Genomic DNA, 15,733 nt, shown 5'->3' on the forward strand with positions numbered 1-15,733 from the left:
TAAAGGACACAAGAAGTCATTCCTGTCTGTGGATATCTCTCTCCATCTAATGCACATCCTCTACAGTGAAAATAACAAAATTAAGTTTTACAGTAAAATGTCAGTTATATATATTTAATCTCTGTAATATTTTTATAATGGAGCTAAATCATGATAGTAAATGGTAAATGGACTGGTTCTTATAGAGCGCTTTTCTACTCTGAGCGCTTTACACAACTTGCCTCATTACAAGCAATGCATTAACAAGCATTTTTTTCGATGCTGTTTCTATGTAAGTGCTTTCTTACACACTGCCAATGCACTAAAACATACCTGGATATAAAAAACACACACAATGGGACAGTCAGTCATGGCCTCCCCAAACCTTTGAATGTCCTTTGGGAAGCCTGGAGAACTGCTCCTGAGTATTCATAAAGGAAGCTGTCTCAGAGAGATCAGACTGTGTTGAAGAATACCGAGTTTTGGCTTTTAATCTTGTCAGACCTGTACAGACTGTGTTTTAATGTACTGTATTTCCTTTTACGGTATGTTTGCATGTTTCAATATATGACAGCACAATTGTCTTAACAATGGTTGGCTCAAGACTTTTGCACAGCACTGCATCTTAGAGCACACAAGACTATAAGAACTAATGCTTTACCTAATATAAAGAATGACGTCACTAACCAGTAAAAGTTATGTTTACTATGGTATAATCATCACAACGCATTCATTTAACAAAATAAAAGTGTCTGAGAGTGAAAAAAATAAAAGCCTCCTGCTTCCTTCTTCATAATATTATTATATAGTAGAAAGCATAAAGATGTGGGGTCCTTACTTTACAAAATAAAGTACCAACTGTTGTTGTGATTTGGTGCTATATAAATAAAACTGAATTAAATTGGCAGACTGCAGCTGCATGGAGCTAACACAAGTTCACTGTCAACTGAAAACGATTACATTTGAGCCATTTCCTAAAGGTTCACACTGAGCTTGTTATCCTCTGCCAAAAGAACAAGTAGAGTGAACACAATAAAAACATGGCAGTTCGGTGTTATCTGGAGTAATAAAATAGTAACAAACATTTATGGCGTCACCGCTCTCAGTTACCGTTCCTCCTGAGGAATCCCTCGATGGATGGCAATCGCTGGAAAGTTCTGCTCCACAAGCAGCTGAGCCAGAGCTACACAACGCTGGACGGACTTCACAAAGATCACCACCTGAGCAGCACAGCGACACAATCACTCAGCTACAGTGGACATTAAGTCCTGTCGGCTTCCTGTGTGTGTCTGTTTCACTGTGTGCGCCCCTCGTCTGCACTTGGAGACAATCGATCATTAACAGCTATTTATTACTTTAAGTAGAATCAAAAAGTTTTCATGTAGAATAACACCAAGACAAAAGAGACAGAGAGAAACATGACAGGACAGCGCCGTCAGCTATGCTTTTTGACACTCACTAGCGCTCGACTTGTTTCTTTGAAGTTCAGTGACAAGCTCGCAAACTGCACAAGCAGAACTTGTTGGATTAGTAGTTATGACACTGCTTTCCTGTTAGTTTCCTCCACGTTCGGTTAGCTCTGCTGCTGACATGGTAAAGACAGAACTCAAGTGAACTGTTGGCCCTGTTGTCAAATATACATGATTCAGGTATTAAAGTCAGTACTGGGCTGATATCTAACATAAATACTGGGTGGGCGCACCCCTCACTCTAGTGGACCCTCACATACTCACATCACCAAAGTATATTGTTTCCTTCGCTCCCTCACACTGAAGCATAGTAAGGCCTTTAAGAGGACCATTATACTTTTCTGTCTGTACACACACATACTGTACATATCTTATTAAGTATTTCTTTAACTGTAAATGTGAGATGTCCTCTGGCACACAGCCTAACCCTAACCCTTCTTTCTGAGAGGTGTGGCCAATCAGAAGAAGAATAGAGCCTGGTTTCAGGAAGTTGATGAGCTGAGGGGTTGCACACAAGAAGTATAAATAACATTTATTTTGATCTTTGAAATAACTAATGCTTCTCTAGCAGGATCTGCAAGTGTGTCCCACAGTAACATGCTTGTAAGACATGAACATAAAATGCAGCAATCAACAGAAAAGCAAACAGACAAAACAAAAATGTCCACAGGGGGGTTAGGCTGTGGGGAAGGTATGGTGTGGGTACCTGATTGAACTCTAGTGCATCCAGGAGATCGAAGAGCTTTCTGTTTTTCTCATTATCCTTCAGCTTGACGTAGTACTGCTGCAGCCCATGCAGAGTTAGCTTGGTTTCGTCATCTACAAAGATTTCCATCGGCTGGACCGGCAGGAGTTTGAAAGGGAGGTTGGCAAGATTCAGGGAAGAGCATAGTGTAAAAATAAGGAAATATGGAAGTGGGTTTATTAAAGCAGGTCAGACATATTGTGGCAGCGTTACTGGAGAGTTTTAAAAGAGAGATAACCAGTATACTGTATATATGTCTTACACTGTAAGACAGTACAATTATTTAAGGGAAGATGGGAAACACATGAGACACCATGTGTCAGAGCGAAATCAGAGGACACACAAAACATAATACAGTGGAAGTGAAAAGGAAGCAGTGAGGAGACAGAGGGAAGGCTTTGGTATAGGTAACACACACACACAGTCGTGTTTTCATATCTCTGTGGGGACATCTTATTGACATAATGCCTTAGCCCCTTACCCTAACCATCAAAGATGAATGCCTGACCCTCAGCCTAAACCTAACCATGACCTAACTGTGACCCTCACACTAAAACAAGATTTTGAGCCTCGAAAATCCCTTCAAATTTGTGGGGACGGGAACTTTGTCCCTATAAGAGCTGTTAGTCCCCACAAGTATAGTAAAACTCCACTTTTTGGTCCCCAGAAAGATAAGTAAACACACACACACACACACAAAGAGAACAGACTGGCTGGATCTCCCAGCTCAATATATGAGCTGATTCTTAACTGGTTCTTAAAGCTACTCTACGTCTAATATCACAGCAAGGGAAGACAACCAGTGGTTGCTGCTGCAGCAACTAATCATTATTTCTATTATTGATTATCATTGATTAATCCTCATCTTTGCAGCTACAAGATGTAATTTACAGATAAGTACTGCTTACTAACCTTTCACAGTTACATTTGCTTGGAAACATTAGTGAAGCACCAGGATTTCTGCAGGAATTGCTGTCAAATGTGGCCCAACTTCATCTATGTCACAATATGACTGCTATTAAAAGGGCTACCATATTTTCTATCATAAGATCATTTGGTAAGTCATTCTGATTAAAGCATGTAAATGGCAAATGGACGGGTTCTCATGTAACCCTTTTTTGCGCTCCTAAAAACACAGCAGTGTTTTACTCAATGAGTCATCATTTGAATGCTAAGGCTCTAAGGATCTAAAAGCATCATACTATTGTTTCGTAGTTCATTTGCACTTCTTTGTCTTTATAAATCTTTATAAATCTTCTGTTTTCCTGCTCAGGATGAACAAGACACTGTGTAATATAAATAAACTAGCTGAACTGCTTGAAGAGCCAGAAGATGAGTTCATTGGTGTCCTTGGCCCTTCTGAGTTATTGAGGTCTGATTTGAATCAATAAAACATCCAGCCATTGTGTTTTTCGATACGACTGTTGAGTGACCTCAACAGTCGTATCGAAAGCCAATGTTGGGTTCTGAAGTACCTACACAACTGGAAATAAGGAGTCTAGTATCCTTGGCCTGTAAAGGAGGTGCCAAAGTTAGGCTGCCCTCAGGCTTTAGATACCAAAAGTCACATGGTGTACTGACTCATATGATGATGTCAGTGTCTGAAATTTGGCTTTAGTATGCAACATGTAACCGTTTAAAGCTACACTACCAGAATACATGTCCCAGACAGGCCAGACAGTACTAGCTGAATAAAGTGAACTTGCTGCAGGCATGCGGCTATTCCACTGTTGTTCATAAGCATGGCAATTTGGATATACACGCTCTGTCTAATCACCAGAAATTGTATGCCGCAGCTTTAAGCCAGGGTGAGCTACAGTTATGGTCGTGTTTACAGGCTCTGTTGAAGGCTCAGCGCTGACCAGGTACAGCAGAAAAGTGGTATCACATGGCAGCAGATGGCACATGGCAGCATCCCTTTCACTGCGTATCACTCCACGCAGTGAAAGGGATGCTTGGAGTAACACTTCTTTCTTGTGACTTGGATTCATGGAGGCTGAACATCGACTTGGACTTTGTTACCCACTGTTCCAGCAGGCGAAGGAGTAGTGGAGGTGTGGAGGGAACGGGAAGAGGCATGGCAGATGAAAGTGAAGAGGCGTATTTACATCTTGCATGAACTTTCTGCAGACTGGACGGATCTCTTTACTCAGGGTGGCGCTGAACATCATGACCTGCTTCTCGTGGGGAGTCATACGGAAAATCTCTTGGACATCTCTGCGCATGTCTAAGGAAGAGAACATTATTTACAGTGTATTACAAACTCATCTAGATGCAGTGACTAAAGATTAAATAATGATGACTGAAGGCCCTTTCACATATGCACGCGCTGCACTCTGAAACCCATTTGTGTCTATTATTTGTGCCACACAATAATGATTTCCCGCTGCACCGAGCAAAGCACAGCACAAGCACACTCATGACGTATCTTTGTGCGAGGAACAGAAACGAAGAGTACTGCTGCGCTGAGTTCAACCACATGATGAAGGAGAACATTCGGTACGTATCAGAGTTTGGTGAACTGTTCGTCGCAGGTTCTGCAGACCTCAGAGAGAAGCAGTGTTGTGGAAATGACACACTCTTCACCAGTTGGGATAGTTACAAAGTTTTCTTCTTTATGAACCAGCGATACATGTTTTTATCAACATTTGAACATAATACGACACAAACTCTCGTCAGAGAGACACGTTTTGAAATGACAAGCAGTGAGTGCAGCGCACGGCCGATGTAAAAGGCCCTTTTGAAGAGCCTTTTACATCGGCCGTTTTGAAGCAAAAATCTTTTCTTTTGAAGAAAACATTTTTGCTTCACTTCATACCAAATGAATTGTCAAAAACACCAAGAAATCTATGACATCACATTTGAAACAATTAATTCCTAAAGTTTTTGTACAGTATTGAACTATCATATCACCCAACATCTAAAACTGTTGTTACACTGAGAAAAATAAACCCTAAGAGCTGCTAAGTCTGCGTAGGTTCTCGGTCATCCAGGTCATAGTAATCTAAGGAGCTATTAAACAAATATGTAGGACTGCTTTCTTCCATTTGTGCAACATCCCTAAAGTTAGAAATGTCCTGTCTCAGAGTGACGCTGAAAAACTAGTTCATGCATTTATTACTTCCAGGCTGGACTACTGTAATTCATTATTATCAGGAAGTCCTAAAAACTCCCTAAAAACCCTTCAGTTAATCCAAAATGCTGCAGCAAGAGTCCTGACAGGGACTAGAAAGAGAGAGCAGATTTCTCCTGTATTGGCTTCCCTTCATTGGCTTCCTGTTAAATCCAGAATTCAAAATCCTGCTCCTCACATACAAGGTCTTAAATAATCAGGCCCCATCTTATCTTAATGACCTTGTAGTACCATATCACCCTATTAGAGCACTTCGCTCTCACACTGCAGGCTTACTTGTTGTTCCTAGAGTATTTAAAAGTAGAATGGGAGGCAGAGCCTTCAGTTTTCAGGCCCCTCTTCTGTGGAACCAGCTTCCAGTTTGGATTCAGGAGACAGACACTATCTCTACTTTTAAGATTAGGCTTCAAACTTTCCTTTTTGCTAAAGCATATAGTTAGGGCTGGATCAGGTGACCCTGAATCCTCCCTTAGTTATGCTGCAATAGACGTAGGCTGCTGGGGGATTCCCATGATGCACTGGGTGTTTCTTCTTCACTCACTATGTGTTAATAGACCTTTATGCACTGAATCATACTTGTTATTAATCTCTGTCTCTCTTCCACAGCATGTCTTTATCCTGTCTTTCTTCTCTCACCCCAACCAATCACAGCAGATGGCCCCGCCCCTCCCTGAGCCTGGTTCTGTCGGAGGTTTCTTCCTGTTAAAAGGGAGTTTTTCCTTCCCACTGTCGCCAAAGTGCTTGCTCACAGGGGGTCATATGATTGTTGGGTTTTTCTCTGTATTTATTACTGTAGGGTCTACCTTACAATATAAAGTCAAAGGAGTTTGCAAAGAAAAGCGTCTGGACTTCTTTAAGTTGCTTGAAGACGTTTCCCCAAAGAGGGACAAAGGACCCCCTGGTGATCCTCTAATCACTGATCCTCTAATGGCTGATTAGGTCCCACACCCGCTTTCACACCTTGGCTCATGTGATTAGAGGATCACCAGGGGGTCCTTTGTCCCTCTTTGGGGGGATACTCCCACTGGGTTTAAATCTGGGACTCTCGGCCATTTGACCCTAGAACTGAAGAAGCTTCTCGGATGAGAGGTGAAACGTCTTCAAGCAACTTAAAGAAGTCCAGACGCTTTTCTTTGCAAACTCCTTTGACTACGATGACCTGGATGACTGAGAACCTTCACAGACTTACAATATAAAGCACCTTGAGGCGACTGTTGTTGTCATCTGGTACTGTATATGTAAAACTGAACTGAAAGCAACTGGATTTCTTTAAGTTTCTTGAAGACGTTTCACGTCTCATCCGAGAAGCTTCTTCAGTTATAAAACAAAATGGTGGAGATTCCCAGGTATTAATCCTTAGTGGAAGTTGTCCCTTAACCTCCTAAGACCCGAACTCTTTCATGGCATGCATTTGTAATTTTTCTTTGCTATTTGGGCTGATTGGGACCCGATGAATGTAAAAACAAAGAATTACCAGATTATTTTTATACCTAATTTTTGTTTCTGAGATAAATTAGATCCACATATGAGGACATTCGTTTTAAATTTGGATAGAACAGTGGCAGTATAATGTCCTCGTAAGTGGATATCAGGCCCTTGTAGAGCAAAATTTTGTATTTTGGTCTAGACAACCCAAAATGTGATGTCCACATATGTGGACGTCAGGTCCTAGGAGGTTAAGAGGGTTGTTGACCCACTATTGATCATGTCCCTCACCACATGCGCCATGGTGAGAAAAAAGGCGTGGATTATTACCGTCAGAGTTTTGATGCATGCTCAATCATCCAGGTAAATCCCAAAGGTTGATTCCATTCACCTGGATGTTTTGAGTGGGAGAAACGTTTCGTTACTCGTCCAAGTGACTTCTTCAGTCTCAGCTGACTGCAGGTTTCCAACCTTATAAACAGGACATTTACACAATGAGGGATTCTATTGGTGGGTGAACAATGGGCTGGGAGGTCATGACCATTAATCAAAGCCCATTGATCAATAACCATGAGTCCCATTCACAGAGAGTTGGGGAATGGCTGCAATCACAGCATTGTAAGATGGTGACAGATGTACTCTTAGGCCCCCTCCTCGATTCAGAGATGGTCTTTCCCTTTTCACGTAAATGGCCTCCTTGACTCCGCCCTCAAACCAGCGTTCCTCCCTGTCCAGGATGTTACATCCTCATCATTGAAAGAGTGTCCACTGGCCTGTAGGTGTAAATAGACTGCAGAGTTCTGGCCTGACGAGGTAGCTCTTCTGTGTTGTGCCATCCTCTTAGCCAGAGGTTGTTTGGTTTCCCCGATGTATAAATCCTGGCAATCCTCCTGGCACTTAACAGCGTACACTATGTTACTCTGTTTTTTATATTGGGGGACCCAATTTTTGGTGCAGCGTGTTTTGGGGTTTAAAAGCCACAGAGAGACGTGGTGTTTAGAAAAAATGTTCCGATACTCCTGACACGTACGGGATCACTACAGGTTTTCGCTTGGGCAGCGGTTGTCCTTCTCTCCTGGATCGGCTGGAGCTTTCTTTTGGCGCCTTCCCAGCTTTGACAGAAGTCCAGCTGGGATAACCACATTTACTCAGGGCCTTCTTGATGTTCTTCTGCCTCCCTGGCTGCTGTGTCAGTGGGGATGGTGTTCGCTCTGTGTTGTAGCGTCCTGATGACGCCCAGTTTATGCTCCAAATCACAACAGACGCCTCATTAAATTTTATTAGGGAAAGACCTATCTCTCACAAACAACAGCAAAACTGCATTCACTTTCACACAAGTGAGTGTGTATATTAAAAACATTCTGGAGAGTACCACTGATAGCCCTCAGTGTTTTATTAGATACCCTAGTGGTATCAATTTCACACCCCTATGTCGCGATGTCCTTGAGTTATCACTTCACAAATTTGCGTGTCCAGGCCGCCCGCCTAGCAGGGTTACGACAATGAAAGTAGCAGTTGTCATCAAAATAAAAGCAACAAAGTCATGCTGCATTTGTTTAGCTGCCCCCTCTGCCTCTACAAAGGTGGGAAGACGCTGGTGCCATGATCTTTCACGATCCTCCAAATTTATCTTTAACCGAGAAATTTGTTTCTTAAGCTTTATGCTCTTTGTTGTCACACAAGCACAGCAGAGAAATCCACTGTGTACATTTAGATTTAGCTAGATATATGTCATGTATACGTTACTGTTTATTCTGTAATGTCACACCAATCACACCCACAGTACAATAACTTCTACCACCAGCACCTTGGCCTCAAGTTGTCAGCTGTCAAACACTTTATTATCCTGGGAAAAGAAAAGATGGATACCTCATGATCCTTATAAAAATCACACAGAACAGGAAAACCACAGACTCATATTTACTGCTGCAAGCTCCCTGAGGGAGGCAGCAAACCTTCACACAATATGAAAGGAAACTGGACTCCATATATAAAAACCACAAAGCTACCACAGTGAGACCACAAAGCTAATGAGACAGATGTTGGTTTGAATGTTATCTTATCCTCTTCTTTGTTTCTTGGTTTTAAACACTGGCACATATTTGGATCTGATTTTGCTTTAAAAAGTGGGTTGTGCCACTTACCAAGCTGCTCGAGCATCTTGTCACACTCATCCAGGATGAAATGTTTGATGTGATGCAAATTGAGCGTCTTGCTGCGCGTCAGTGCCAGGATTCTGCCTGGTGTTCCCACCACAATATGAGGAGAGTTTTTCTTCAGCTCCTCTTCATCCTTCTTTATAGACAGCCCTCCAAAGAACACTGCCACCTGCAGGAAAACACAAGCATACATCAAACTCTTTGAGCTGGGAGAAACTGATGTATGAGTTCAAGCTGCTTTACCTTAACAGTGGGCATGTACTTTGAAAATCTCTCATATTCCTTGCTGATCTGAAACGCCAGCTCTCTGGTATGGCACATCACCAGGACAGAGACCTGCACATAAAAATGGCAAAGATTAAGATATAGTACCAACTTAATTCACTATAATTTACTGCACTATGGTCCTTGAAAACACGATGCATCTGTAAATCTGAATGTACACTGTTCTTTTTTCCCTGCACACTACTGCAAGTCTTTCGTTCAAACTCAAACAGCCCAAAACTCTTTACCAAGCGTTCTGCCAAGTGGATGGTAATAATTAAGAGTGACTCAAACATTTTTTCTCTCATCTGGATGTTAGCAGTTAGTCAGGAGTTGTGCAAAAGCCCTAATCACAACATCATGACTGACTCTGTGACTGTCAGGTAAAAGTCGGCACTTTAGTCAAGTCAAGTCAAGTTTATTTATAAAGCACATTTAAAAACAACCAAGGCTGACCAAAGTGCTGTACAATAAAATACAAATATAAAATACTATAAAACACAGGTACATAAAATACCTCACTGATAAAACAATAAATTAAAACAATAGGTTAAACCTTGCTAAAAGCCAGTGAAAATAGGTGAGTTTTAAGAGCAGTTTTAAAAGTTCCTAGGCTTGTGGAGAATCTGATGTGAGGGGGTAAACTGTTCCACAGTCTGGGTGCAGCCACAGCAAAAGCCCTCTCTCCCCTAGTCTTCAATCTGTACCTGGGAACATCTAAAAGCATCAAGTCTGCTGACCTCAAAGATCTCTTGGGGCAGTAAGTGCTAAGAAGCTCTGCCAGGTAAGGAGGTGCAGTGCCGTTTAGAACCTTAAAAACCAGCAGTAAAATTTTAAAATCAATCCTAAAAGCAACTGGGAGCCAATGGAGAGAGCAGAGGACCGGAGTGATGTGGTCTCTCTTTTTGGAACCGGTCAGCATGCGAGCAGCAGCGTTTTGCACCAGTTGAAGGCGATGCAAACAGGAATGATCTAAACCAGCATAAAGGGAGTTACAGTAGTCCAGCCGTGAAGTAATAAAAGCATGGACCACCCTTTCTAGATCGTTCCTGCACAGGTAGGACTTGACTTTAGCTAAAATCCGTAGGTGATAAAAAGATCCCTTGACTACGGAGCTGATTTGTTTATCAAATTTAAAAGCACTGTCAAAAGTAACACCGAAGCTCTTAATGGAGGAAGTACATTCAGAACTTAGGGGTACCATAAAATCAAAGGAAGGGTTAGGGTCTTTAGGAAGCCCAAACACAATGACTTCAGTTTTACTTTCATTTAGATGTAGAAAGTTAAGAGCCATCCAAGACTTAACGTCAGACAGACAGGAGAATAACGGCTGCAAAGAGTCCTTACAGTCTAACCTCAGAGGGAGGTAGATCTGAATGTCATCAGCAAAAGAGTGGAAGGACACATTATGTTTGCGCAGCACATCGCCCAGAGGGAGCAAATACAAAATAAACAGCAGGGGGCCTAGAATGGACCCCTGAGGTACACCACAAGTTAAAGGAGCTCTGGGAGATGACAGTTCACCAAGGTGAACAGAAAAACTCCTGTTATCCAGGTAGAACTGGAAAAACTTTAAAACAGTACCTTTCAGACCGACACAGTGTTCTAGGCGGGATAACAGTATGTTGTGATCGACAGTGTCGAAGGCTGCTGTCAGGTCTAAGGTTACTAGGACAGCAGCACGACCAGAGTCTACAGTTAAAAGCAAATCATTAAAAACTCTCAGTAAGGCGGTTTCAGTGCTGTGACGAGCTCTAAAACCAGACTGAAACTTCTCATAGAGACTGTTGTTGTCTAAAAATGACTGGAGCTGCCTGAAGACAACTCGTTCCAATACTTTGGACAGAAAGGGCAGATTGGAGATGGGCCTATAATTAGAGAGTATAGATGGATCCAGGTTAGGCTTTTTGAAGAGAGGTTGAACAACAGCATGCTTAAAAAGTGTTGGGAAACAACCAGAGCTGAGACAGGCATTGATCAGGACCAGAAGGACAGGTCCAACTGAGTCCAGGACCTGCTTCAGAAGATGAGAGGGGATAGCGTCAGTGGAACAGTTGGTAGACTTGACCTTGCAGACTGTTTCATGCAGCTGAGAAAGAGAGATTAACTCAAACTGATTAAAGGCAGATTGGCACGGGAGAGAGACACAGGGATTTAAAAGTGGAGGTGGAATGACAGACTGCAGGGAGGAAATCTTATTAACAAAGAAACACAAAAGACACAACGCAATATCTTGAGTTTGCTTTCAGATTTGTTTTTGAGCCTGTTTATCTAGATATGAAGGCTCCACAAGTGCAGAACAAATGTGCTCATTAGCTAAAAATCACAATCAGCTGTAAGTAGAATCTAAAATGAAAATAAATGCAGAAAAGCAATTAAATGACAACTGTTACAATATAATAAAACAACTTTTAGCTCTGTCCTGGCTGCTACACCTCACCTGACCGGTGATGGGCTCTAGCTGCTGCAGGGTGGCAAGAACAAACACTGCTGTCTTCCCCATCCCAGACTTGGCCTGACAGAGCACATCCATACCCAGGATTGCCTGAGGGATGCATTCATGCTGAACTGGAAGGAGAACACATGAGCAGGAGAATTTCAGCTCATTCAGGATACAGCAACCGGAAACCAGTACTCAAGCCATTTCTTTCACTCCCAGTTCAATGCAAAGTTACCTTTAAAATCCTTTAATTATTTCACAAAGCTCTCTGTGGTTTGCCCTCCAGTATACTTTCTCAGGGTCTTTCACAGAGTCAGAACTCTCAGGTCATCACATGCACATCTCTGAGCTGTTCCTAGACTTGGATCTACGGGTGCTTTCAGTATCTGTGGTCCTGTTCTTTGGAGCAAGCTGCCTGCTGACCTGAGGTAAGTTACAGTGGCTTGCAAAAGTATTCGGCCCCCTTGAACTTTCCCACATTTTGTCACATTACAGCCACAAACATGAATCAATTTTATTGGAATTCCACATGAAAGTGGTGTACACGTGAGAAGTGGAACGAAAATCATACATGATTCCAAACATTTTTTACAAATAAATAACTGCAAAGTGGGGTGTGCGTAATTATATATATCTATGCCTACGTTCAAAAACAGGCTTAAAACCTTTTTATTCTGACTGACCTACAATGAGACTCAAAATGTGGTTTTAGTGTCGGTGTTACAATTAGGATATAGTTAGGCATTCATTTGTCATGATTAGGGTAAGGAGCTAGGGAAAGCATTATGTCAGCTATGCTATGTAAGCTATGAAAACAAGTCACCGGATCCCCCAAAAGGCTGCGTTCACAGCCCCCTACTGTACACATATGACTGCACCAACCCACCCACCCAACGTCATCGTCAAGTATGCTGACGACACCACTCTGATCTCTCTGATGGAGATGAGACAGCGTACAGGGGGGAGGTAGAGAACCTGTCCTGCTGCTGCTCAGAAAATAACCTGAAGCTGAACGTCCTTAAAACAAAAGAACTCATAATGGACTTCAGTAGGAACAGACAGGTCCACTCAAGATAACAAAGACCGATAACAAAGACCGCCTTTTATCATTTGAGGAACATAGCCAAAATCAGACAGGTTTTGTCAAGCGACACTGCAGAGGTTCTTGTCCATGCATTTGTGTCTTCACGTATTGATTATTGTAATGCTCTTCTTTCTGGCCTACCAAAGAAAAGTTTTAGAGGTCTACAGATGGTGCAAAATGCAGCTGCTCGCATTTTAACAAGAACTGGGAAATTTGAGCACATTACCCCTGTTCTGAGATCTCTTCATTGGCTACCTTGTCAGGTTCAAGCAGATTTTAAGGTCCTGCTGCTCACCTACAAGGCTTTAAACGGATTGGCACCTTCATACCTTCTAAAGGTTCCTAGAACCAGAAAAAAGACTATTGGAGAGCGTGCTTTTTCGTTTCGTGCCTCATTTTTGTGGAACAACCGCCCTCAAGATATTAGGCAAGATATAAGTGGTTTGTAAAACTAAGTTGAAGACACATTTGTTCACCCTATCTTACGTGTCTTAATTCTATGCCTTCTAGTTTTTAAATTCTTACTGTTTTTAACTTGTATTGCAATGTATTGCTTTTATTTATCTTTTTAGTTTCAAATAGATGTACAGCACTTTGTTTGAAAGCGCTTTATAAATAAAGTTATTATTATTATTATTGTTATTGTTATTATTATTAATGGATAGCGGGTGGAATCTGTCTCCACCTTCAGGTTCTTGGAAGAATAACCTCGACCAGAAGTTGCTGCTGGCCTTCTACTGCTCCTCAGTGAAGAGCGTGCTCTCCTACTGCCTGGCTGTTTGGTACACAGGTGCCTTGACGGAGAACAGGAAGGCTGCACAGACGGTAATTAACACCGCCTAAAAAATGTGGTGCCCTTTGCTATCCCTGGAAGCCATTGCCAGCTCCTCCTGTCTCAGAAAAACCAGGTCCATCACAGGTGATGGTTACATCCCGCCCACCACCCGCCTCTGGGTCAGCGCCTCACGTCAATCAGGTCCCAAACCTTCACACTCACAAACAGCTTCTTCCCCTTGATAGTTAACAAACACTATCCCCAAACACCCCACACACTGCCCACCACTTTGTTCTCCAATGTGTGCCTTAGTCTTGTTTTGTACATATTCCTCTAGACTGTACATATGGCTTTGTTTGTCATTTATTCCTGCTCTCTATTTACATTTTATTCCAGCACAGCTGGTGTGGAGCGCCTATACATTTGTTGTACATTTACAATGACAATGAATGGTTATTCTATTCTAATTTGTTGTTTTCACTGTAGGTTTACAATGATTTAGATTGTAAACTGTGGTGGGGCGTGGTCTGCGGTGCCGTGCAGATGCACCCCGCCGTGCCACGTCCTGGGTTTCGGCACCAGTGTGGTGGAATTAAGGCACGGCGGGACCGCAGATCTGTGTTTTGAGCCATTTTTATTCAACATTTGTCAAACCACCACAACCCCACCAACCCCTGAGTCCCCACACGGCGGGCTTGACTGTGGATGCCGTGCAGGTGCATCCGCACAGCACCGCAGTCCACGCCCCACCACATAAACCTACACAGATTTTCATGTTTTTATCTTCTGTGTTCAGCACATCGAGTTTGAGCATAATGAAATGTGCTATGTAACTAAAATTACCGTTGCCACCACCAACCCACCACAGCTCTGTTAAAGGAGGAACTGGCATTAATCTTTATCAGACGCTTCAAATACAGAGAGAAGATAAAAAAGTGAATAAAATCAGCAGTGGTTGTACCAGTTCCCAATTTTCCTCCTGGCACCAGTTACTCACCCTCAGACGGATGTTCAAACCCACAATCCACTATGGCTCTCAGCAGTTCAGGTTTCAGTAGAAAGTCTCTGAATCCAGAGGAGTGAATGGACACATAGGAGCCCTTCACCCCCTCCTTTCTTATCGACATGTCACTTGCACCTCCAACATCTCCAACCCCTCCGGCCTCCACCTCATCATCCTCATAGTCCAACAGCTCGTTATCTACGTCGTTTTCTGTCATCCTGACCCTGCTGCGAAACGAGAAAAACAAATGTGGTGTATGAAACTTCAGGAACAAAGAGCTTTTAAACTTTCACAGCGCTAGAAGGTTCAACATGGCCAAAGTTTTAATTATTGGAGTCAGCATGTGTGCAAAAAAGAGCCAGCAGCTTAGACTTCAGAAGGTTGTTTTTTTTTTACTCCTGGTTCGGAGACATCAGTCAGAGCAGATGTCCTTAATCTAGCTATCTCAAGCTCATGCTCTGAGTGCAGCAGCCCAATCCCACCTCCCAAAGTCAAATCCTAATCAACTTCATTGTTATTATACTGACAATTAGACAAACACCATTAACCCAGGTCTCCAAGTCCATAGGAAAAACGCAGGACATCATTCCATACAATGCAGCGTATAAATAAATGACACACATGTGCAGCTCATCACTGTTTCAGAGAAGAACCTTTTCTATTTTTACTAAACAAACTATAAACAGAGAAAAAAAATGCAGAGAAGAATAAAAAAGATTCTCCACCCTCCTCAAAAAATACATAAAAATTAGAGAAGAAAGGGGAGAGAAAACAAATACGCAGAAAAATGTCAACAATGTTGAGAAATGATAAATTGATTTTTAGGCGTTTAGCCATGTAGAGATAACTACTATGACCTGCTCGAGTTGAAACAGAGCAGTAGAATGGGGGAAAAGCTGATTTTTACTGACTTTGAACACACATTGGGCGCCAATAATCAATTTAGGGTTTACAGAGAATTGTCCAATAAAAGAGAAAATATCCATGAAGTGCTTTGTTGATGTCTGAGGTCAGAGGAGAATGGCCAGACTGCTAAACTGCTTAGCTACTTGCAGACATGCATCATAACAAAAAAGAAGATAAATGAAGTGGGCTTACAGAAGCAGGAGAGCACACCAGGTGCCAGTCCTGTCTGCCAACAACACAACAGCAAGGCTACAACTTGAACGACATCATCACAACTGGATAACAGAAGCTTGGAAACCGTTGCCTGGTTTGATGAGTCTGCTACAACGCTTGCATGGGAGGGTCAGAATT

At 42.3% G+C, this 15,733-nt stretch overlaps 1 protein-coding gene across 3 annotated transcripts in view; it reads right to left on the minus strand.

Moving 5' to 3' along the window:
• The window catches only part of ddx39b (DEAD (Asp-Glu-Ala-Asp) box polypeptide 39B), a 45,911-nt gene that overhangs the window by 26,781 nt on the left and 3,397 nt on the right, over positions 1-15,733 (minus strand). For all 3 annotated transcript variants that reach the window (XM_065471530.1, XM_065471531.1, XM_065471532.1), the window contains exons 2-8: positions 14,471-14,703; positions 11,615-11,742; positions 9,154-9,246; positions 8,896-9,079; positions 4,302-4,420; positions 2,155-2,286; positions 1,090-1,199 (exon numbers count right to left, since the gene is read on the minus strand). In XM_065471530.1, the coding sequence (XP_065327602.1) occupies positions 1,090-1,199; positions 2,155-2,286; positions 4,302-4,420; positions 8,896-9,079; positions 9,154-9,246; positions 11,615-11,742; positions 14,471-14,693 (989 nt within the window). In that variant the 5' untranslated portion in view covers positions 14,694-14,703. The remainder of the gene's footprint in view (positions 1-1,089; positions 1,200-2,154; positions 2,287-4,301; positions 4,421-8,895; positions 9,080-9,153; positions 9,247-11,614; positions 11,743-14,470; positions 14,704-15,733) is intronic.

The sequence above is a fragment of the Pelmatolapia mariae genome, linkage group LG22 (genome assembly GCF_036321145.2).
Source record: "Pelmatolapia mariae isolate MD_Pm_ZW linkage group LG22, Pm_UMD_F_2, whole genome shotgun sequence".
In the NCBI taxonomy this organism is placed as follows: Eukaryota; Metazoa; Chordata; class Actinopteri; order Cichliformes; family Cichlidae; genus Pelmatolapia; species Pelmatolapia mariae.